The following is a 23,466-nucleotide window of genomic DNA, read 5'->3' on the forward strand; positions in this document are numbered from 1 at the left end:
TGTCTGAGTGATAGAAAACCCATGGTCATGTCTCTAGCGTCACACCTGACTTTGTAAATAGTCACTTCTTCCTTGGAGCAGGGTGAGGCCTAGGAGTCTACACATAGACAGGTCGCCTTACTGAAGGCCCTCATGACGGGACTGGAGGCTGTTGGGTGGAAAGGACAACTTCTTGGGGCCATTTTCACTGCTAGTGACATGTGTCTTTCTCTGCAGGGTGGTCCCTGTGGGGTTCTGGCAGCAGTTCAAGGCTGTGTGCTTCAGAAACTCCTGTTTGAAGGAGATAACAGAATCAACTCTAATCTGTAAGTCAGTGTTCATCTTCCCTTCCCAAAGCTTCTTTAGAGGGTCCAGAATAAATAAGAAAGCCTGGCTGTTCCCTGATATTTCCTATCATCCCCAGAATGTTAAGAAGGGCAAGGGTGAAGGCAGCTAGGAGCAGGGCTCCTGCTGGCCTGGTTAAATGGACATGGTACTTTTGGCTCTAGGAGCAGGCAAGGATGATGAGTCACATTTTGCTCCACATGGCAAGTGACCAAAGACAGCTTTGCAAATGTACTGCCTCCTCAGACCCCTTGCACACCCACATGCACCTGCTGACCCTCTGGCTAGGCCAAGGCTTCCTCCCTCCCTGCTTATCTTTTCTCTGTCAACAGCCAAAACTGCACGTTCCAGCCAACTCCACTGTGCGTGACTTTTCTCCAAGCTGTGACCATATACTTTCTGTTTCACACACAAAGTGTTTGTACCTAGACACTCCTGTTCATCTACACATAGTCAACACTCTTAGGACATCTCCGTGCAATGAGAGAAGCCAGTGCTTGCTTTCCTTCCTCCCAGCAGAGGTACCAACCAAGGAAGGTTGAGATTTGCAATTGATTTCTGGTGAGGCCAGCACTTTCTCTGCTGTCCAGAAGCACTTGACACTCCTGATGTGATATTACCTGCAGAATTAGGGACCCCAGCAAGTCTTAGCAGGGCCCTGGCCTGTTTCCCTTCTTAGCTTGGAGCATAAATCATAAGGCTGTGACAGTGGTACCCTTCCCTTCATGGCTGCTGGAACTGAACAGGAGAGCCAGACAAAGAGACAGGTGGTGATGGGGTCATGTACGTTGCCAAGGGTGGGAGAGCAGGCTTCCTGCAAGGACATTTGAGTCTTACTGACATCTGCAGAAGGAAGGAAGCTCCTCATTCCCCTCCACACATATCCATATCATAACTTTTGTTCCTTTAAGTTTTCCTGCCTCTCTTTGTATACCCTCAAATTCTTTTCCTGTGTGCCCAAGCGGTTTATCTACTGGTCCCTCTCAACACTCTGTGAGTGAAGGCCTTCCCTGACCCCATGCCCTGCCTTTAATTACTCTACCACTCACTGTGTTCTCTCATTCAGTGGTGCAGTTAGGTGTCTATATCTGCCTCCTTCCTAGAACACACACCCCATGAGAACAGGGACTTTCCTGAGCTGCCTGGTCCACAGGCTGGCTCCTGGGATCCCGCACAGTGCTTGGTCCACAGGCTGAGAGGCCCTTAGGATTTTTGTTGAATGAGTGCATGAACAATGAATGAGTTGTTCAGACAAACAGGGAGGGGAAGCAGAATGGTATTCCTGTAAAGAGAACAAGATGTGCAAAGGCCCTAGGGCAGGGAGAAGAACAGAGGTTGCCTGAGGCAGCCAGGGATGGAGTAAGGCCAGGCCTCCAGACGGGCCTCTGGACTCTTGGGAGTACTGGCAGCTTTGAGTAAGCCATGACCATGGCCCTCGTGAGTGATGTCTCATGACTCATGTCAGCCCAAAGCTCCTTCAGGGCCTCTTTGGATCCCTAGACTCACACACAGATAGTTTCCCAGTTGTCAGGATGCAGTGTTGAAGTTGCTTGCAGAATGAGATGCTGCCTGGGACATAACCATCTTAGTTTCTTATAGTCCACAGGAGAAGGAAGCCAGAGGTTTGAAGGCAGGGGGTCCACCAGGTTGGAGCTCAGGGTGACTCTGGGTCAAAGGAAACCCTACCATATGGTGGAAAGTGAACTCTCTTCTACCCCCAATTGTGGCTTGTCATTGCTTAGCGTGCATCGAGCGTTGTCTAGGCCTACTCTATGCACTTACCTGCCCTGCTGTGGAGGAGCAGAAAGAAATGTGGCCTCAGCCTAGAGCTCCTGTGTGCTGGGACCCAGAGAGAGAAACAACAACCCAGAGGGCAGGCCTGCTGTATTTGTATGTGGGGCCTGGGTCGTGCTGGCTGCGGGGGCTGAGGGCACACATTGGGGAAGAGGATGGAAGTCGCTATCAGAGTTCATGTGACGTGATGATTGTGTCCTATGTAGGAGCTGTAGTATTGGGGGCTTCTGTTGTATGGGGGAAGGTTGTGTTGTATGTGGGGCAGTTTATATTTTTGCAATCCTGCCTGTGGGTTGCATTTCATAAGAGAAGCTGTGTTGTGTATACATGTGAGTTGTATGATGTACATGTTGTATTACACTGAGGGCATTGTGCTGGGTGGAGATTACAGTTGTATGGGAGTCGTATAACGTAGAAAAGTTGCATTGTATCTAGGATTGTATATGCATGAATTTTGTTTTATGGGATAGTTGTGCTGTTTGGAGGACATGTTATGTATGTGGTTGTGTTGGATGTGAGGGTTGTGCTATCTGTGAGCTGTGTTGTGGGTTATTTGAGGGTTGTATTGTGAGGCTTGTGCTGTGTATGGGTTGTGTGGTGTGAGGGTTGAATTGCGTGTAGCGTTCATTATGTGCTGAAGTGTGGTGTTGGTGGTATTTGATAGGTTGCGTTATTTGAGCGGGCCATGTTTTTAGGAGGTTGTGTTATGTCCGTGGGTTATATTCTGTTTGGGGTAGGTGATGTTACGTATGTGGGTTATGTTGTGTTCTCAGAGTAGGTTATGCTGTATATAGTTTGTATTGTGTGAGTGTGTGATACTGCATATGTAGTAGGATCTGTCTATGGAAGATGATAGAGCTTTCTCTGGGCCTGGTAGCTCTGGCTGGTGCTCATTATCCCTCTGTATCCCACATCCCCATGGTCCACAGGCTAAGTGCAGGGGATGTTCCTTCCTACTCAGTGAGAGGGTAGCAGGAACATTTGGTTCAGCTCTGTGAAGTCCAAGGAAACATAGAGAGAAATGGAGGAGGGGTGAGCTGTAAGAGTCCCTAAGACCCTCCCAGATGACCAGCATGGGCTGTTCCTGGTCAGAGGGCTATAGGTAAGGCAACCAATGCACTCTGCAGTCTCCCACCAAAGAAGTGGTGCCTGCTGCCTTAGGCAGACAGTTGGGGAAGGGAAGGAGAACCATGGGGACACAGCTTAGGCCAATGCTGATACAAGCACAGGCAAGCAAGTGGCTGTTCTGGGACAGGAGGAAAGGAGGAGCACCATTTGTAGCTTGTGCCTCTGCCTTGCTAGTGTTCTGTGGGTTGAAGGCTACAGTAGGTATCCTTGTCCAGTGGGTGCAGTTTCCCCTCGGGAGGGGAGAGCCTGCGCTAGGGCTGATGCTGCAGAGAACACAGCAGCTGGCCAGGACCTGTGTTCCTGGTGGAGGAGAGAGCTTCACATCTCTGAGTTAGCAAAGTTAGTAAACTCCTTCTCTGGTTGCACTTCTTGAGAAAATGCAGAGACTTTTTAAAAACCCTCCAGGACCATGTGAGTGAATAGGCCCATTGAACTCAGCCCATTCCAGTACAGATGGGGAAACTGAGACCCACAGATGGATAGATGCTAGCTCATGGTCACAGTTAGTAGCATTGCTAAGCCAAGACCGGACTGTGACATCTTGCCTGTCATAACATGTTGTTGCACTCTAGAAGCTGTGGGGACCAGAGATGGCAGGAGGAGCTGAGGCTGTTGGAGTTTGAAAGAGCTGATGGATGCTCCAGTACCTGCTAGGCTCTCTGTTTACAATGCACTCTCAACAGAGCTTCCATTGCCCTGCTTTAGTAAGACTAGTACCACGCTGCATTTAGTGTGTGTGTGTGTGTGTGTGTGTGTGTGTGTGTGTGTGTGTGTGTGTGTGTGTGTGTTTGCATGCATATACGTGGTGCAGCTAAGTCTGTTTTAGATGGTCCTGGGCTGTGCATGCTAGGTCCCTTTTCATTCTAATATTGCCCAGCTTGAAAGAGTAAGTTAGGGTGGGGACAAAGACAAGCTCCTCCTTTGACCTTTGACCTTGGGATGGTGATGCATCTCAGCGTACTCTGGCAGCCCAAGGATGTTCTACGTGTGCACTGTGGGGCTAAAGGATCCAGAGAAAGGAACAAAGTTCTAAGAGAGCAGAGCTGAGGGTGGGTAGCCCTTTCAGGGAATCCAGGCAGAATAAATGCCTCTTGGCAAGGCCGTGTGTTTTCTGTATGGCTGTCTGGCCTCATTACGACTCAGCCCATCAGACTGGCAGCTGCCTTGCCTCAGTCAGTTCGACAAAGCCAGGCAGCAGGATATGGTGTTTTTCCACTGGACAGGAGGAGCTGTGCTGCTTGGCTCATCCCCTCCATAGGCCCCAAGAGAGCCCTGGGGCTGGAAAGGCCTTTAGAGGCTGGCAGGAATGAGGAGCCTGGATCCGGAATGTTGGCCTTGCACGGTACTTCCTTTCTGAAGTCGTGAGACTTGAGGTACAGAGAAGGAACACTTGACTCTGGATCTCCAGATACAGGGTCCCTGTGGCACCCCATCCATCCACCTTCTGCCCTCCCTCAGAGGAGCAGAAATGAGGGAACCACGACCTGCGCACACTGCTGGCTTTATCCAGAACTTTGTATAGGCTTGGTTCACACGGGTACATCTGCAGAGAAACGTGCAAATCCTCTATAGATAATTAAGGCAGAAGCGACTCTTCTCTGAAACGCCCAGACAGGCACAGAGTAGGCAGCTTCCCACCCAGCCTCCCATAAGCACTTCAGCCTACACTTCTGGAGGAATTAGCCCCTTGAAGAAAACTTCTGGTGTAAAAGCCTGGCTGGGGGCCAGATTCCTGGTGGGGACGTGACTCGTGTGTCTGCTGTCTAGGCCACAGGTTCTTCTCTGTCACCAAGGGGTACCCCGCTAAGCTGCTGCTCAGATAATGGTGATGCTCAAGTCCTGGATATGTAGGCAGGTGACCCATCTTTTTGTTGTCACCTTTAGGATGAGTGCATGTCTGCAAGCATGCATGCGTGTGTAGGTGGGTGCAACACAGAGAGTCCTGACAGCTCTGGGTAAACTAAGCAACAGAACAGCAAGACTGGGGAGGGGTGAGGCCCTGTCATCTGGGGGTCAGACACTGACCCCAGACCTCTTGATGGCTGGTCACTGCATTCTCCATGATCCTCTGTTTTATCTGGAAAATGAGAGCTCAAGAAGCCATGCCTCAGAAAATGGAGAAGGCCAGGCCAAGGTGGGGAGCTGCAGATGCTGCTAACTGAAAGCTGACAGAGCGAGGACTGTAGAAACAGGCCAGCTCAGAGAGGCAATGCTGCAGGCAGTGCCAGCGGGACCAGGGAAGGACTTGCCCAGGAGGCAGGTCCTAAAGCCATGGTTAGTTAGCCCCACCATCCCATCTCGCCTTTCCTCTTGCCTCCCCGTGACTTAGTCCTTCATTTCAAAGAGGTTGCTATAGTGCTGAACTCATTGGCTGTTGAATAGTTTCACATATGGAGCGCTTATCATCAGTGCCTGGCATGATGGAGGCTGGAGAGATCGCTCAGTGGTTAAGAGTACCAGAGGACCCAGATTCAATCCCCAGCACCCACATGACAGGTTACAACTGTCTATAACCAGGGGATCTGACACCCTCATGTATACATAAATGCAGGCGAAACACCAATGCACGTGAAAAAAACAACCCTCAAATGTCACCGGTTCCAAACAGGATTGCTTGCTTCTGTCCTTCCCTTGGAGTGTTCAGATGGGGTCCCTTTGGCTCCTGGCCTGTAGCTTTCTCAGCCATAGGTGTACCAGGCAGTGTGCTGTGTTCAAGCCAGCCTTACACACCCCCTATCAATTGAGAGTTTCCTCTGGGAAGAGGCCCCACCTCAGACATCCTGGTGAATGTGTACTCTGGGACCAGAGGTGATCTAGGAGAGAATAAGACCCACGGTGGGAGGGGAGCTGCTGTAACTATTCAGTGGAGCACAGGTAAGATAGGCAGCCATGAGATGCAGGGCTACAACATGGAAACCATAGCTGTTGCCTGGAGAGCCATGACACCTGTTTGCAGTTTCTGAATCCAATGAGTAAATGTCCAACCCATCTCGGCCACCCAGGTTTCTTTGTCCCTAGCGTGGCCTCTCCTGAAACTCAGAAAAAAAAATTTCAATGTTATTTTCCTAGCAAGTGCTGACCGACCTGGGTTGGTGCTCCTAACAGCTTAGGCCATCCGGTTTGGCGATGATTTGATCCCTATTTCCTGTGAGGACTATGGCAGGCTTCCTGAGTCTGGGGAGGCATCAGGCGGTCACTGGCTTATTCCAGGCTAAGCTTCATTGCTCGTCTCGCTGCCTCTGCAGCCTTACCAATGCCAGCAGCTTCACGTGAGTAGGTGTCAGGTGAACCTGTCTGTGGATGTGGTCCATGTGGTGACAGTTGTGTTGGATTCAGTGACTGAAAACTCGCCAGGCGTCAGGGACCAGGCTCATGTGAAGTGTCTGGTTCAGACTCCCAACACTCAGGGAAGTTCAGAGTCATTTTCATTTCTCAATGGGGAAATGGAGGCATCACTGTGTCTTGTTAACGTTTTATTTTAAAGTGTGTTCTAATTTTAAGTTACAGCCTGGCTGTGGATGCATGGTTCTGTGTTCTGCCATGATAGCTAGTCACGGGTGTCCTGGTTGCTCTCCTCTTGCTGTAGCAGTGTGGAGGGGGAAGATCCCGGCATCCTCTCCGGCACACATCTCAGTGTGCAGGGCAGGCATTTTTTGGGTGAGCGAAAGCCTGGAGTTCTCCTGTATGCATTACTTTGCCCTACCCCCAGCAGGTCTTCCTCTTGTTAGTTAGGGAGAGACTCAAGTCAGCCTCTGCAAGAATGTAGGGGAGATCCACAGAGCACAGAGGAAAGCCAAGGAGCACAACCCAAATGGGCCCTGGAAGTGTCGAGTGGAAAGAAGCGGCTATATTTGGCCACGGCCTTCCTCCCTCTTATTCTTGCCTGCCCCAGGAACCTCTTAGTCACCATTTTTATTGCAGAATGGCTCAACAGCTTCAGATGTGGTACCGGGCTGAGCTTCCCAGAGCTACCCTGTGCCTACATGTTGCTGCTCTGTGTCCTGCTATGCTCTCTGACCTTCTTCACCTGTGCCTCTCCTCGCCATCCCAGAGGTCCATCCTAGTGGTCTTTTCTCTAGGAAGTCTCTGCCCGCCCCACCTTGTCCTATGCTTTCCATGAAGCTCACAGCTTTTCACAGGGTTCACATGCACCTGGAGCTCAGAGGTCTGAGGAGGTGCAGTCCCCATCACAGAAAGGCCACTGTTGCCCATCACACCGTTGTTTCAGTTGGCAGCATGGTAGTTCTCCTACGGCCCCCCCAGGGACCTGACTCCTGGTCGCTTGTGTTCTCTCTGTCTGCAGCTGATGGGACTGACCAAGGCGAGAGCAGGATAATGCCTCACACCTGCCTGTTGCGGCAGTGCTACCAGAATATTCTTGGCTCTGTCAGAATGAGAAATCTTATAGTTAAATGCTCAAATGTAAACAAACCTCTGAGGACCCCTTTGCTCCAGTGAGCAATACTCCTGTCCCCAACCTCAACGCCCTCCTCAAGGTTCCTTCTATGCCTCATCTGTAGAGCCTTCAGATCCGAAACTTAGCTAGGGAGTCCCAGCCTACAAGGAAAGAGGAGCCATCTGTGGACGAGCCAGCTAGCATGTCCCATAGGGGTTGGCCTGTGTTGCACTGTGTCTTCATAAACCTAAACACGTTCCCTTTCTCATCAGCCAGCTGCAGCCCTCAGATGCCCAGAGGACTCGCTGCCTTGCCCTGGCCATTGCAGACATCCTGTGGCGAGCTGGAGGCAAAGAGCAAGCCGTGGTTGCACTGTAAGTGGTTCTGGGGGCCATGTCCCATTTAATCCCCAACTTGTCCTGGCCTAGCTGAGGCTGCCCTTGGTCTGTATGCTGGGCAGCTGGGCTCTGCTAAGGTCCAAACTCCAGGCTCATGTGCTTCTACCTGCCTGCCATGCAGGATTTGGAGAAAGCCTGCGACTCAGTTCCCCTAAGTGTTTCCCTGATCCTGGGGCCGCAGGCTGATTCAGCAGTGACTTCACCAATGTGTACCACCATCCAAGACCCCAAAGCCATCCAAGACCCCAAAGCCTAGTTCTGCCTGTGTCACCAGAACCTCATTATGGTGAGGATGAGATAGAGAGGTGAGCGGCCCAGGCTGTTACCATGAACCATCAGCTCATTCCAGACACCTCCATCCTACCCTGCAGTTCTACAGGTGGTCTTCTGGACCTTCAGCCTCACTTCTAGGGTGGGATCATAGCTGCCTAGCTCTCTGGCTAAGCTTTGGTGAAGGAAGTGGTTTGGGATCAGTTTGGTGCCTTTAGCATAGTGCTTAAGAAAAGGGGCTCTGTCCGGCAGGCTCTCAAAGCCGTTGCTTGTTAGATGTGTAGCCTTGGGACCTGACCTCACCTCCCTATGCCTCATTTGTTGACTTTGGTTAGAAAATGGGGTCATAATAATGATGACTTAGTGGTTGTGAGAACTAAATGAGTAGTATAAATAAATGATACGTATTAGATATAATAACATTATCAGTATGAATCATTTATCAATGTAAATAGACGGTGGATGATAGATGTGATGTGCTTCCGGCAGTATCTGGGTATCACATCAGTTGTGGGTTGGGTTGTCGGTTACTGTTGCCTGCCTCTGGTACCCTCTGCCAGGTAACTAATTAACCGTGGCTCCTGTCTGTGTGGTAGCTCTAAGGGCAGAGGGGACAAAGGCTCATGGGACAGAAGCCCAGAGAAAAAAGATGATGTGTCCCAGGCCACATAGAAGCTGGTGGCAAGTGGGTCCACACCCAAATTCTACTGTTAGTCAGGGCCGCCCTGGGCTATTCCCCCATTTTTGTTGCTGGGGAGTCTCCGTGGGTGGGGAGGTTTCTAAGAGGATGGCCCTGGATGAAGACAGTGGCGGGCCAGCAGTCCTTCCTCTGCAGAAGTGTTTGCCAACTGTAAGGGAGAGTCAGGCCTCCTCCTGCCAGACATAGGCGTGGTTGTTCTAAGCTCACCCACCACTCTCTTTTTCCATGCCCTGGACTTCTGGGTGAGTTCATAGCAGGAAAAATGAGAAGCCCTTGGCACTCTGACTTCTCTGGAGCTGTCAGTCCTGTCCTATTTATTTCATGGCACATGTGGTCTTGCTGGCTGGAGGGCGAGACTTTTCCTCTGGTAGAGGACTTATGCACCTTCTTTTCCTTTTTAGGGCTTCAGGAACACCGCACTTCAGTCCAACAGGGAAATACAAAGCAGACGGAGTCTTAGAAACAGTACGGCTTTCTGGAAAACTATCGCGCCACCTTTGGCTTTGTTTGGGGACTATCTCCTTTCATATAAGTAAATCCTCCCCCAGCTGGGGCTGGCTGGCCATCCCTGCAGCCCAGGCCCCCAGAGTCCTGCCCTTTGGGGGTGGGGGAGAGCTGAGTGGCTTTGCAGTTTGGCTTGTCAGAGCTGGCTCAGTGGCTGAGAGGCCCAGTGTGTCCCCTCATCACCCACTGTGTGCATAGGTATTGAGGTGCCCTCGGTACCCTGTGTGCAGTGTTCCTTGCTGCGCTGATCTTCTGCCCCTCCCAAATCTTTAGTGTCTGTTCTCGCATTCATGTGGATGGGAGAGGCACTGGAATGTAGAAAGTGGGGGAGGGGGAGTTGATAGTATGGAGCATCAGCCATAGGCCCAGCGTAAGCGCAAGTCAGGGAAGAAATACCTTGTATTATTGAAAACGCGGACACAGTAAAGATATTCAAAACCTGATCCGCCTTCACTATTTGTTTTAGACAGTTTGTTTCCCCAGCCATAGGCACATGTGACCCTGGAACCCTCATTTAGGACCTTGCTTGATTAAATGTTTTCTGGAAATGTGTTTTTTCCTGACTTGCTTGAGAACAGCTTGTTGGGTTTTGACCTGGCTTGGCCGTGGTGACATGGAGAAGTGATTCTTCCCTGCCTCTCCTATTCCTTGTTCCAGCCTCCACACAGGAAGCTTGATCCCTGAGCACCATGTTGGAGCAGTATGGGGACTTTGCAGGAGGACTAACCCATAACTCACCCAGCAGTGCTGGACAGTCCAGAATCACTCAGAAAATTCCATGCACTTTTTTTTTTTTTTGTAGTAAAGCCAGAGGCTGACCCGGCATGGGGCATAGTCCCTGGGGACATATAGCTCACTCTGTGTATGTTTCTTCACAGCTCACACTGTATAGTTTGACCAGCTCTGAGGACCTGGTGACTTTTCTCCAGCAGAGCGTTCATCAGGTATGACTAGCCATTTCTTTGGTGACATGAACATTGCTAAACGTCCCAATTTCTTTATGAAGAAGGCGTTAGGTGGAGTAGGGCTCTGGTCATCTCCACCATGGGGTTGGCAAAGAAACTGAGCAGAATGTGCTGATGTAGGCTGGAGACTTGTGGGTGTGGCAGGAGACACAGTTTCCATGCCATCCTTGAAGGCTGGTAGTGGATCACAAGGCCTAGGGAGCTGTAGCAACTGGGCTTCAACTGGGATTAGAAGCCAAGTTGAGGCTTGGCTTTCTAGGGCTTTCCCTCTACTGAAGTAATAAGCAGCACTTTGGAAGATTGGACTCTGATCAACAGAGAGAGTTCTAGGGCAAGCTAGGAGGTGACAAGAAAGCAGCTCTCTCAGTGCGGCTGTAGAAGACCCTGCTTGGCCCAGGACCTCACCAGTGCCCTGGAGAGGTGGGCTGAATTGTGCAGGACCCTGTAGTACCGGTTTGCTCAAGGAGGTTGCACTTCCCTGCTGGTTCTGAGATTGGCTCATAGCCTATGGCCAGGTCGGCCGGGGGAAAACCTAGGGCTTTGTAGTCTCCAGTGGGATAAGGCTCTATGCGGGTATGTGGAGGAGATGTCTTACATTCTAGGGGCAAAGGACTTGGCTCTCGGAGTAGTTGGCCTGACTTTGGATCTGAGCGGCTGTGAGACTCAGGCTTCGTCCTGAGGCTCTTTGTACCTAAGTCACCTCACTTGTCATGCATAACAGCTAGGCCTGCTTCACAGATTGTACACGAGGCTTAGTTTCTTGGTATGGGCGTATAAAGAAGGAAGTCCTTTTTGGAGTATACCTGCTCCACGAGGGTCAGGAAATGCTCTGGGGGTTCGAGTAGCGAGCCTAGGGAGGGAGAATTGGCTGGAGGGGGGAACCGACCTGAAGTCCTTACTGTTAGATGCCCCTTCTCAGCACTTTCCCTTGAAGATCCTGAGGGTCTTAAGCCCAGCCCCAGAAGCATCCTGACCCTGACAGCACCAGATGTTCCCTGGAAAGGAGACCACACTGAGACTAATGGAAGACAGGCGTGGTCATGGCCCCACTGAAGCCCGTTAGTCCTAGAGCTGCTGCTTCCCATTCTGGGGCAGCCCAGGAGAGCTGGGGCCTGCCTGTATAGTCATCTTGGTTAGGCAGAGGGGTTGACATGCACAGAGGGTCCTAGAATAGCTGTCTGTCATTTGCCCTGCCCCATCTCTAGTTCTATTTTTTTTTTTAACTGGGAAAAAACCTACAGGGCATCTGCAGGGTGTGTGGCAGTTTCCTACCATTGCCGAGAGCAATGAGAAGGCTTGAAGCCTAGGGTACCTGCTGGGCTTACTGCTGGTTGCATGTGGCCTTGACCTTGGAAAATCCCTTTTTAACCCCCATCTAGAAATGGAAGCTGGAGCAGTTGAATCGCTTCTAGATCAGTGAAGACTCTTGAGCTCCAATGGGAAAATGCTTTCTACATGAAGTACAGGCATTCTGAGCGAGTAGAACCAGGGCTACTTGTTGAATGGAGGTGTCAGAGGGCACAGCAGTGTGCTGGAGGGATGCCCATGCAAAGTTGTTCCCTTAGGCAGATGGAATATGGAGCTGCCCTAGCCGTGGAAGGAAAGGAATTGAGGACCAAGGAGTAGCCATGGTGCAGTCAAGAAAAGGCTTTGGGGCCAGGTCACTGTCTCTGTGTTGGTGACCCTTGGCACCAAGGCCTCTGTGCCCTTGCCTGCAAGTGAGGTCTTGTGCCTCAGCCTGTGCCCTGGGTTTCCCATGAAGCTTGTACATGACAGAAACCTGAGGAAGTTCAGGGAGAAGGGCCTGCTGTCGTGTGAGGGTCCCTCAGTTTAACCTTCAGGCTCTAGGTATGCCTCCTCACTAGCTTTGGTTCCTCAGGGTGGCTGGTCTAGCCAATACCTGCCCCCATTCCTCTGGAAACAGTCTCCCGCCCCCCACAGCTTAATTTCTGTTTTTGCTGGAAGCAGTTGAGCTGCCTCAGCACTGAACACACCAAATCCATTTTTCATGGGCCGTGCTTAAGAGAGGCTCCTCGTGCCAGGCTTGGAAACGTCGACTGCCTCTGCCCAAAGTAAGCAACCTCCATGCTGCTTTCATTGCTGCTCACTTGAGAGGTGTCTGTGGCCCCAAGCCAGTATGGGAGGCTTCCGTCCAGCTGGACAAGGTATCCCATTGGAATGCCTTGGTGGGCTCATGTCTTTCCAGGGCCGGAGCTGTGCTGGGAGAATGGTTCCTTCTTCCTAAGTGCCACCAGACATTGTTCCCACCCCTAGCCACAGTTTCCGGCCCAGGTTACCTTTCATACCATCTTGATGCCCTGAGGCCTCCCATGTCTTGGCAGCTTGAATTTGATGAGATAATTTTAATAAATATTTTTTTGAAAGCAAGATGTAATATTGGTACCATTCAGCTGTGTCTTAAGAGGGCAAAAATGGCCAAGTTGGGTTGGGTTTTCTACTCCCTGGGGGCCCAAAGCAAGCACTGTCTTAGGTATCCTAAAGACTGGGACCATGCCACACTGCACAGTACAGCTTCCCACTGTGCGTGGTGAGTTCAGCTTCAGTGGCCTGGTTCACAGCTATCCCATAGCCCCACAGGGTGATAGGCATCTCGGGCTTGGCCAGGGAGACAGATCCTAAAGCCGAGGCTTCCCCTAGACAGAGTAAGGCCCTAGCAGAAGGGGAGACAGAGGTAGAGCTTGGTGAGTCCCTAAAGCAACTAAGGTGGTATTAAAACCACACACAGGAGCTACCATCCCCAGGCATGGGTCACCTGAGGGGACACAGTAGAATTACTCTACAGCTGTTCCCAGGAGTTGACTTTGAGAATGTGCACCATAAATAAGCCGAGAAGTGTGCAAGACAGAGTCTTAGTTATCATCGTTTTTCATTGGAGAAGCCACAGCACCAAGTGTCTGGTTTGAGGTCACAGGTTTTAGAGGAGTCTGATTCATTTAATTTGAAGCTCATTCATTTCTTTTGTCGCCACAGTAAGAGCTGAGATGGTTCATAAAATGAGGGGTGTTTTCAGGGTTCTCTGGGCTCCCCAGGCCTCCCTCTGGACCTTTTCACTCGCTTTCCTTGCCCCAAACATGGTTACACCTCTTAAACATCACATGTCTGGGAAACCCTGTCTGAGCTTCTCTTCCACATTCAGCTTCCCATGAGGCCTCCCGTGTGTTTTCAGAGGAGCTTGCCACCCTGTTCTGGCAGAGCCCCTCACCGCACTTTGTAAGTCCTTTTTCTTTCTGAGTCACCCCCACCAAGCAGACACACCAGCTGCTTCTCAGGTAGCCCGTTTGTACAGATCAGCCTCTTGTTTATTTTTGAAAGAGGGTCTCTACAGCCCAGGTTGACCTCACATTCATTCATTGCCCACAGTGGGCCTGAGTCTTCGTTTCTTTCATCCTGCCAGTTCAGAGATCCCAGAAGCCACTCCTGTGCCTAGAGGAACATGCTCTTGGTACAGGAACTTCCCTCACTGTTATGTTTTTATGATCAGTTAACTGCCTGTTTGAATTACAGGGTCAAAACAAAGACTGCACTTTAAAGGAAAGATAATTTTATTAGAACCTTGAAGTGTAATAGTTTCCGAACTGGAATACTATATTTGATTCTGAGTGTCTTGGTGGCCAAGGAAAAATGAAAATGTACTCGGTTACATCATTCTTGTCAAAATAGCCTTTTCTCCTTTTAGCTTTAAGTCCAAAAATTATTGTTGACATACAAGGAGCACTATTATAACTGCGTCTTCACACACAGTTCATCATGCCCAAAGTGCAATGAGCAAAACTTCATACTGGTTTGGTGCTGGGAGTGTTGACACTTCATTTCTGTAGTCTATTGTGTTAGTTAGGGATTCTGTAGCTTTGATAAAGCACCATGACCAACAACAATTTGGGGAGGAAAGGGTTTATTCCCGTTCACAGCTCTCAGGTCATACTCTCTCACTGAGGGAAGTCAGGGCAGGGGCTGAAGCAGAGGCCAGGGAGGAATGCTGCTTACTGGCTTGCTCCCCCTGGCTTGTTCATCTTGCTTTTTTATTTTATTTTAAAATATTTTTAGTTTTTACCTTCCCCCCTCCTACTGAAAATACATTCTTTCTCCTATAACATATTCGGATTACAGTTTTCCCTCCTCTCTACTCCTCCCAACTCCTCCCACCTCCCCTCCTATTTAGAGTCACTCCCTCTCTGTCTCTCATTAGAACAGAACAAGCTTCTAGGAGAGAATAATGAAATAGATTATCAATCATCAGCCAAGACAATGCCCCAGACTTACCTACAGGCAATCTGGTGGAAGCATGTTCTCAATTGAGCATTTTCTTACCAGGTGACTCTAGCTGGTATCAGGTTGCCAAAACCCAAACTAAACCATAGTATTCCAGAACCGGTAGGAAAGCCAGCAGGCCCTGTGCAGAACCATAGTGTATCAGAGCTTCTGTGGGTGTCAGTCAGGCCCTGTTGTAAGTGCTTTACAACCTGCTGCAAGCAGAGACCAACAACTTTGTATTTTACAGCGGAGAAAAGGGGATAGGGACCAGGAAGTTCAGAAGCATCTCTCTGACATGTGACAGGCTCAGAGTGGCAGAGCCACAGGGCCAGGCAGGGGTGACTGAGATACAATGAGACCACATGCAGCATCAGCAACATTTTAATACCAGACAAGTCAAACCCAAGATTACCAGCTAATCAAAATTGAGTATTTAAAAACCCTTTTAAAATAGTGAATTTGTAACAAAAGTGAGTACTCCCTGGCTCTCAGTGAATGCCAGCCCTGTTCTTCATCTGCTTGTACTTGCTGACCACACAGCTCAGTTCTTCTGTATAAGTGCTGTGCCAAGCAAGCACCCTTAGGCCTCCAGTGTGTTACCCAGGAGCTGGGTGGTCTCATTCTCTGACAGAGGGTAGCTCAGCTCCCTTAGGTCAGGGTTAGAGGTGACAGTGGTCCCAGAATGCAGTGTGTCACCACTGTTGCTTCTGACTTTGGTGCCTCTGGGTCATACATGGGCTTTATGGTGGTATTTCTGTCACCCAGGTTTTAGGGCTCAGTTCTGTGTTCCTCTGTCCTTTAGAAGGCCTGTCTAGGAAGAGGTGAATAACATGCTCTCTATGGCTACTCACTAACTTTTGTGGCTGGGCTGGAAGCTGTGAAGCTATGATCCTGTGCTCTGGGTCTTGTGCTCTACACAAGTGGCTTGAGGTGGAGATGTATATTTGACGGGCCCCTTTTCCTTCTTTCTCAGTTCGAAGCGGGACCCTACGGTTGCATCCTGCTCACCTTGTCTGCCATCTTGTCCAGATCCCTAGAGCTGTGAGTATCTGCCCTCATCCAGGGCAGGGTCTGTCCCTCTTGTTCCCTGGGCAGCACTTGATGAAGCTACAAGGAGGGAAAGCCGGCTGGTGTGGAGACGAGTAGTCCAGTCTATACATCTTTCTGGGGTGCCTTCTCTGTGGCCTTCCCATATGGCAGGGGATGGCAGGGGATGGCCACGGATGGCAGGGGATGACCTCCTCCCTCCCTTAAAGAGCCGCAGACTTGAGCACTCAGTGGGATTCTCCTGATATGTGTGCAGGGATGGATAATGGAGGCAAAGGCCTGGGCATGGCCATTAGGGAAGCCGGCATATTAATAGCACATGAATTTTTTGTGAAGTACAATTGATTGATTCTCCATTCCTTCCAAGCATAGGTTTAGAGTATGGAGCTCTGGGGGAGGGAGATTGTTAGGGGTACCTGGTGAGGGAGATTTGGGAAATAGTTCTTAGCAGGTTTGGGGAAAGGGCTGAGCCTGGGTTGCCTGGACATAAAGAGTATTTGTTCCCCTGTAGATGTGAGCTGTGCTGGCGGCCTAGTGCTCTCTCCTGGGCCTCTGCTGTGGCTGGGAGGAGGTGCTGGGCTTTGCAGCCTCGTGCACTGGCCCTCCTGCTGCTCGCTGATGCTGACCTTATTAAAGCAGGGCGTGCACAGCACTTTCTAATGGCATTTTACTTCTAATCCCACCATAATGATATGATTCATTCCCAGTGTGGACTCACGTGCATGGGGACCTTAAGCCTCTCTGACTTCTCCCAGGCTTGGCTTGCTAATCCTTGGATGGTGGGAGGGTTGGAGGGGGGAGCTTTCATCCTCACTGAGGGGAACTGTGCTCCTGGGGACCAGGCCTGGTAGTTCTAACTTCAGCATCTCCAGCTGTGCAGCAGCTTCTGGCCCAGGTGCAGGTTGCCTTGTCTAAGGGTGTGGTGACGGCTGCTCTCATTGAGCACCTGAAGTGGGCACCCTGACCACATGCTAGCTCCTCAGTGTAACTCCCTCCCCCGGAAGGGACTCAGGGCATCACATCTAAGCGATCCTCTCACTGGGCAGAGATGGAGAGCTGCTGCCCCTTCTCCCTGACCCATCTGACCTGGCCAGGCAGGTCAAGGGCTGTCTCTATCCAGGCTGTCATTTGTGGGAATTTGTCAGTGTGGGGATAGCATTAAAGTCCTGACAGTGAGTGTACACACACACACACACACACACACACACACACACACACACACACGTGGACACATTGACACCAATTCACAGATAAGTACACACAAGTGTCTGTAGCATGGACACAGAAGACTCCAACTGACTCCAGAGCCTGTGGGTAGCTTTTTTGAGCCCCATAAGCAAGTGCCTTGAGGTTCCTAAGGCATGATAGACTATGTTAGGCCTCTTCCTTCCCAAGGAGCTGAAAAGGGACCTGCTGTGGGCTGGGTTTTATCTCACAACATCAGTCTCTCCTCACCTTCCTTTAGAGGTCAAAGTAGAGGGCAGGCCCACGTACAGTGAGAACAATAGCAGCTGGGTATCTTATGCAGCTTCAGTGTGCCCAACCCTTTGCCTTAACAGTCATACTGGAGAACATGGAGTCTGTACCCTGCTCTGAGGGAATCCGCTATGGTCACTGTGGCTTTAGGAGGTGAATGGTTTACCTAGGCTACGTGTCAAGGCAAGCTGGAAGCCAGCTATGTAGCAGGCTGGGCCCACACAGCTTTTTTGCTTTGTTGTATACAGAGGTGAATTCTGATGATGGACAGACTTGGAATGAGGCCTGATTGCTTCTCTGTGCTGGAGTTTCTTCTCCTAAGAACTGGAGATTCCTGGGCCTCTCATCCCTCTTGGTTTGCCCCATCTTTCCTCCATAGGAAACCCCTGGATCACAGGTAGGGCAAGGTCATCTTTGCTCGAATGCTCCCATTTTGGGCAACCCTCTGGGAGCATGAAGATGGCCACATGCTAGCCTCCAGTAGGTCCTTCCTTCAGTCTTGTCTTGATGCCTATGAGGCCTTCTCAGTATACATGACCTCAGCATGTCCAGGTCTTCACAGTGCCCATCCTTGGCATGTACTTCCCCGCCATATCTAAACACAATGGAGCCTGAGATGGGCCTGGTAGGAGGACCTATCCCAGGCCTGGGATGTCCAGTGTGAAGTGAACCTGAGGTCCTCTGAGCCATTCAAGTACCGTGAAGTCTGCAGACTGAAGGCTTCACTGGGAACCAGGGCAGATCTGGGTACCCTGGGTGGCCTCTGCAAATACTCCCAGAAGGCTGCTTGAGGTGGGAACATCCCAGCAGAACTAACCTTGCTTGTACCACCTGTGATCCAGGGGCTTCCTTCAGAAGAAAGATGGGTAGCAGTGAGGAGAGGAGCGGCCTGAGCAGTTCTAGTGTTGCTTAATTCTGAGGTAGTGTTGGAATGACCACAAACCTCGGCTCTAGCTGGCAGTTATGCTCCACTGGGCATACCAACGTCCCATCTACTACCTTGGGGTCAGCAGCCCTTCGAGGCCTTTCTTTGTAGACATCTGGACACAGAAGTAGAGATGTCACACAGCTCAGGTGCCAGGTGGCCTATGGCAAAACCATGGATGCAAGCCGTTTACACCTTCACGGTAGATCAAGGGCACTTAGATCGACTGACACTCAGCAGGTACCTGGCTGGCCAGTGCGTCTACAATACTTTTTCACTACCTGACCAGGGCTGATGAACCTAAATCTAACTTATTCTTCAAAAAAATCTGTTTCTGAAAAAGAAAGAGAAGAAGGCCATTTCAAAGCGCACTGTGTGAAGCAGGTACAATCAGGTGGCAGGGAGTGTGGCGGGGGAGGGGGAGTCCCCTTCCTGCCCCTCAGCATCTGGCAGACTCTTCCTTGTTCCCAGTTCTGCTTAAAAATGTCGGGAAAAGAAGAGGTCAAAATATCACTATTTGCAGATGACATGATAGTATATTTAAGTGATCCCAAAAGTTCCACCAGAGAACTACTAAAGCTGATAAACAACTTCAGCAAAGTGGCTGGGTATAAAATTAACTCAAATAAATCAGTTGCCTTCCTCTATACAAAAGAGAAACAAGCTGAGAAAGAAATTAGGGAAACGACACCCTTCATAATAGACCCAAATAATATAAAGTACCTCGGTGTGACTTTAACCAAGCAAGTAAAAGATCTGTACAATAAGAACTTCAAGACACTGAGGAAAGAAATTGAAGAAGACCTCAGAAGATGGAAAGATCTCCCATGCTCATGGATTGGCAGGATTAATATAGTAAAAATGGCCATTTTACCAAAAGCAATCTACAGATTCAATGCAATCCCCATCAAAATACCAATCCAATTCTTCAAAGAGTTAGACAGAACAATTTGCAAATTCATCTGGAATAACAAAAAACCCAGGATAGCTAAAGCTATCCTCAACAATAAAAGGACTTCAGGGGGAATCACTATCCCTGAACTCAAGCAGTATTACAGAGCAATAGTGATAAAAACTGCATGGTATTGGTACAGAGACAGACAGATAGACCAATGGAATAGAATTGAAGACCCAGAAATGAACCCACACACCTATGGTCACTTGATTTTTGACAAAGGAGCCAAAACCATCCAATGGAAAAAAGATAGCATTTTCAGCAAATGGTGCTGGTTCAACTGGAGGGCAACATGTAGAAGAATGCAGATCGATCCATGCTTATCACCCTGTACAAAGCTTAAGTCCAAGTGGATCAAGGACCTCCACATCAAACCAGACACACTCAAACTAATAGAAGAAAAACTAGGGAAACATCTGGAACACATGGGCACTGGAAAAAATTTCCTGAACAAAACACCAATGGCTTACGCTCTAAGATCAAGAATTGACAAATGGGATCTCATAAAACTGCAAAGCTTCTGTAAGGCAAAGGACACTGTGGTTAGGACAAAACGGCAACCAACAGATTGGGAAAAGATCTTTACCAATCCTACAACAGATAGAGGCCTTATATCCAAAATATACAAAGAACTCAAGAAGTTAGACCGCAGGGAAACAAATAACCCTATTAAAAAATGGGGTTCAGAGCTAAACAAAGAATTCACAGCTGAGGAATGCCGAATGGCTGAGAAACACCTAAAGAAATGTTCAACATCTTTAGTCATAAGGGAAATGCAAATCAAAACAACCCTGAGATTTCACCTCACACCAGTGAGAATGGCTAAGATCAAAAACTCAGGTGACAGCAGATGCTGGCGAGGATGTGGAGAAAGAGGAACACTCCTCCATTGTTGGTGGGATTGCAGACTGGTAAAACCATTCTGGAAATCAGTCTGGAGGTTCCTCAGAAAATTGGACATTGAACTGCCTGAGGATCCAGCTATACCTCTCTTGGGCATATACCCAAAAGATGCCTCAACATATAAAAGAGACACGTGCTCCACTATGTTCATCGCAGCCTTATTTATAATAGCCAGAAAATGGAAAGAACCCAGATGCCCTTCAACAGAGGAATGGATACAGAAAATGTGGTACATCTACACAATGGAATATTACTCAGCTATCAAAAACAACCAGTTTATGAAATTCGTAGGCAAATGGTTGGAACTGGAAAATATCATCCTGAGTGAGCTAACCCAATCACAGAAAGACATACATGGTATGCACTCATTGATAAGTGGCTATTAGCCCAAATGCTTGAATTACCCTAGATCCCTAGAACAAACGAAACTCAAGACGGATGATCAAAATGTGAATGCTTCACTCCTTCTTTAAATGAGGAAAAAGAATACCCTTGGCAGGGAAGGGAGAGGCAAAGATTAAAACAGAGACTTAAGGAACACCCATTCAGAGCCTGCCCCACATGTGGCCCATACATATACAGCCACCCAATTAGACAAGATGGATGAAGCAAAGAAGTGCAGACCGACAGGAGCCGGATGTAGATCGCTCCTGAGAGACACAGCCAGAATACAGCAAATACAGAGGCGAATGCCAGCAGCAAACCACTGAACTGAGAATAGGTCCTCTATTGAAGGAATCAGAGAAAGAACTGGAAGAGCTTGAAGGGGCTCGAGACCCCAAAAGTACAACAATGCCAAGCAACCAGAGCTTCCAGGGACTAAGCCACTACCTAAAGACTATACATGGACTGACCCTGGACTCTGACCCCATAGGTAGCAATGAATATCCTAGTAAGAGCACCAGTGGAAGGGGAAGCCCTGGGTCCTGCTAAGACTGAACCCCCAGTGAACTAGTCTATGGGGGGAGGGCGGCAATGGGGGGAGGGTTGGGAGGGGAACACCCATAAGGAAGGGGAGGGGGGAGGGGGATGTTTGCCCGGAAACCGGGAAAGGGAATAACACTCGAAATGTATATAAGAAATACTCAAGTTAATAAAAAAAACAAAAAAACAAAAAAACAAAAAAACAAAAAAAAAATGTCGGGAGCAGATGATGGCCGTGGGCCTTCCTGCTCTGGGTTCCGAGTCAGCTTTGGAGAATCCTTTGATGCTCTTTCTGGATGGTCTGTTACCACTTTGAGTGGTAGTTGGGAACAGGTCCTAGGAGACTAGAGTTTTTAATATCAAATGCTGCTTAGCCATGAGAGTGCTGGGTTGGGACGACCTCCCTAGTTCATCCCAAATACTATGTGTGTGTGTGTGTGTGTGTGTGTGTGTGTGTGTGTGTGTGTGTGTGTGTGTTGTTTTTATATGTATGTGCATACATGTATGCCTGTGTCTCTGTGTGTGTGTGTTGTTTTTATATGTATGTGCATACATGTATGCCTGTGTGTCTGTGTGTGTGTTTGTATATCTGCATGCATGCATCTGTCTATATCTGTTTGTGTGCATGTGTGTGTGTCTGTCTGTGTTTGTATGCATATGTGCGTGCATCTCTCTCTCTCTCTCTCTCTCTCTCTCTCTGTGTGTGTGTGTGTAGTGTTTGGGGGAGAGAGAGAGGGAGGGGGGAGTGTTGGGTGGGCTCTGAGGTGGATATTGGTGTTCTCAGACTGTGCAGAGGATAGCATGATGCCATGTGATGTGAATGAGTGACAGAAGGGGCACTCTCTCCCCTCCATGGTGGGGTTCTCTCCAGCCCAGAGGCTGCTCTTATATCACCCAGAGGTCACTTGTGAGCCAGAGTGGAGCTAGGGTGCATGCTGTGGGCAGATGCAAGCCCAGCATACCCAGGCCAGCTGCTCCCAGGAGCAGACAGAAGCAGGCCTTTGAGCTTTGCTTCCCAGGGAGGGCAGAGCTAGTGTAGATTGTTTCTCTGCAACCTGATTTCAAGCTGTGCATATTCTTTCTTAAGATCTGCAGTTGCTTACGGTAAAGCCTGTGTTACATTTCATGCTCTCATGACTTCTAGACACTGGGCCGTGTGCCTAGAGATTTCCCTAGGGAGTTCGTGCAAGGGATGCTCAGAGCCCCGCAGTCAGGGCACTGCCCAAGTAAGGCTTGGGTGACCCAGGGCTAGGGGTGGGAAGGGGAAGGGGTGCTATGGGAAGCACAGCCTGGCTCATAGTGAGGCAGTGCCCATCAGGGGCAAGAAGTCATGCCAGCAGCCTGAAAAGAAGTTTTATCCAGTGACCATCAGTACTCGTTACTGTGGAAATTCCAAAACCACAATGCTGGGCCGCACAGCCAGGCATTGAAGGCCAGGGCCTCACTACACTGCATCTCACCATATGACTCTTGCTCTCAAAACTCTTGAGATTAGAAACAACAGTGCCAGCAGGATATTTTCTTTGAGAAAATATCCCTGAAGTGAGAGTCAGCCATGGTCGCTGGCAAGAAGGCAAGTGATGGAACATCAGTCTGGCCATAGGCAACAGAATCCAAAGATTAATTCATTCATGTAAAGTATGGTGGGAGGAGAAGGACATCCGGGATAAATGCTGTCTCTGGGACTTGGATCCTCTGCATCTTCACCCCTCTCTTATCTCCCAGCTGTGTTCCCAAGAACCAGACTTCCTGCAGTTTGCCCCCTGCTAGGTATCAGGTTCCTAGGCATTGTGTGGCTAGCCCTGGCTGTACCCAACACAGAATGTGTGAAACTTGGGGTGCCTCCAGGAAGACAGTTCAAACCCAAAGGTTTACTCTACTGTCCAGCGATAGAATGTTTTGGTTTCAGTCAGGAAGTAGAGGCATGGGGAGCAGAGCAGAGCAGGAGAGCCAAGGTCAGTTTGGGGATGGCCTCACAGGCTCTTCTGAGAAACAGATAAATTCAAGCACAAAGCTAGACAAGTTGCAGACTCCCAGAGGGTAGATGGGAGGCCCGAGACATGTGCAGTGAGGCTAAGACCTAGGAAGCTCTTGTTGGGAACCTGCTGTCCCTACACATGCGTGGCTTTGGTCATGATGAAGTGTGCACAATGCTTGGCAGGCAGCATCTTGAGAGTTTCTAAATGTTCTCAGCCCTGGATAATGAGAAGTAACAGCTACCCAGACCAGGAGCCCCAATACCTGGGCTTTCATCTCCACAGACAGCTACAGTCTCCATGTTGTCAGACAGAGCTCCAGTCCTCTCCTACCTGGGACTGCTCCACAATGTGCAAGGCTATCCAGGATGGAGAAGGGCCCTTGCATTGAACCCTTAGGCTGCAGCTTAGGCTACAGCTGGGAGATGACAAGAAGTCCCTCAGTGAGTTCCAACAGTACTTCCCATGTGAGGAGACCATACTAACATTTCCAGCTAAACCAAAGTCAA

The 23,466-nt window shown here is 49.6% G+C and overlaps 1 protein-coding gene across 2 annotated transcripts in view; it reads left to right on the top strand.

Moving 5' to 3' along the window:
* Mindy4 (MINDY lysine 48 deubiquitinase 4) overlaps positions 1-23,466 on the top strand; it is a 110,978-nt gene that overhangs the window by 57,142 nt on the left and 30,370 nt on the right. The window contains 5 exon segments of one of the 2 annotated variants that reach the window (NR_197244.1): positions 217-305; positions 7,915-8,016; positions 9,412-9,542; positions 10,393-10,458; positions 15,725-15,792. Coding sequence is in view for 1 of the 2 variants with exons in the window: in NM_001431721.1 (NP_001418650.1) it covers positions 217-305; positions 7,915-8,016; positions 9,412-9,475; positions 10,393-10,458; positions 15,725-15,792 (389 nt within the window). In the remaining variant the exon portion in view is untranslated. 2 annotated transcript variants of the gene reach the window in all.

This window comes from Rattus norvegicus, chromosome 4 (genome assembly GCF_021556685.1).
Source record: "Rattus norvegicus strain SHRSP/BbbUtx chromosome 4, alternate assembly SHRSP_T2T, whole genome shotgun sequence".
Lineage (NCBI taxonomy): Eukaryota > Metazoa > Chordata > Mammalia > Rodentia > Muridae > Rattus > Rattus norvegicus.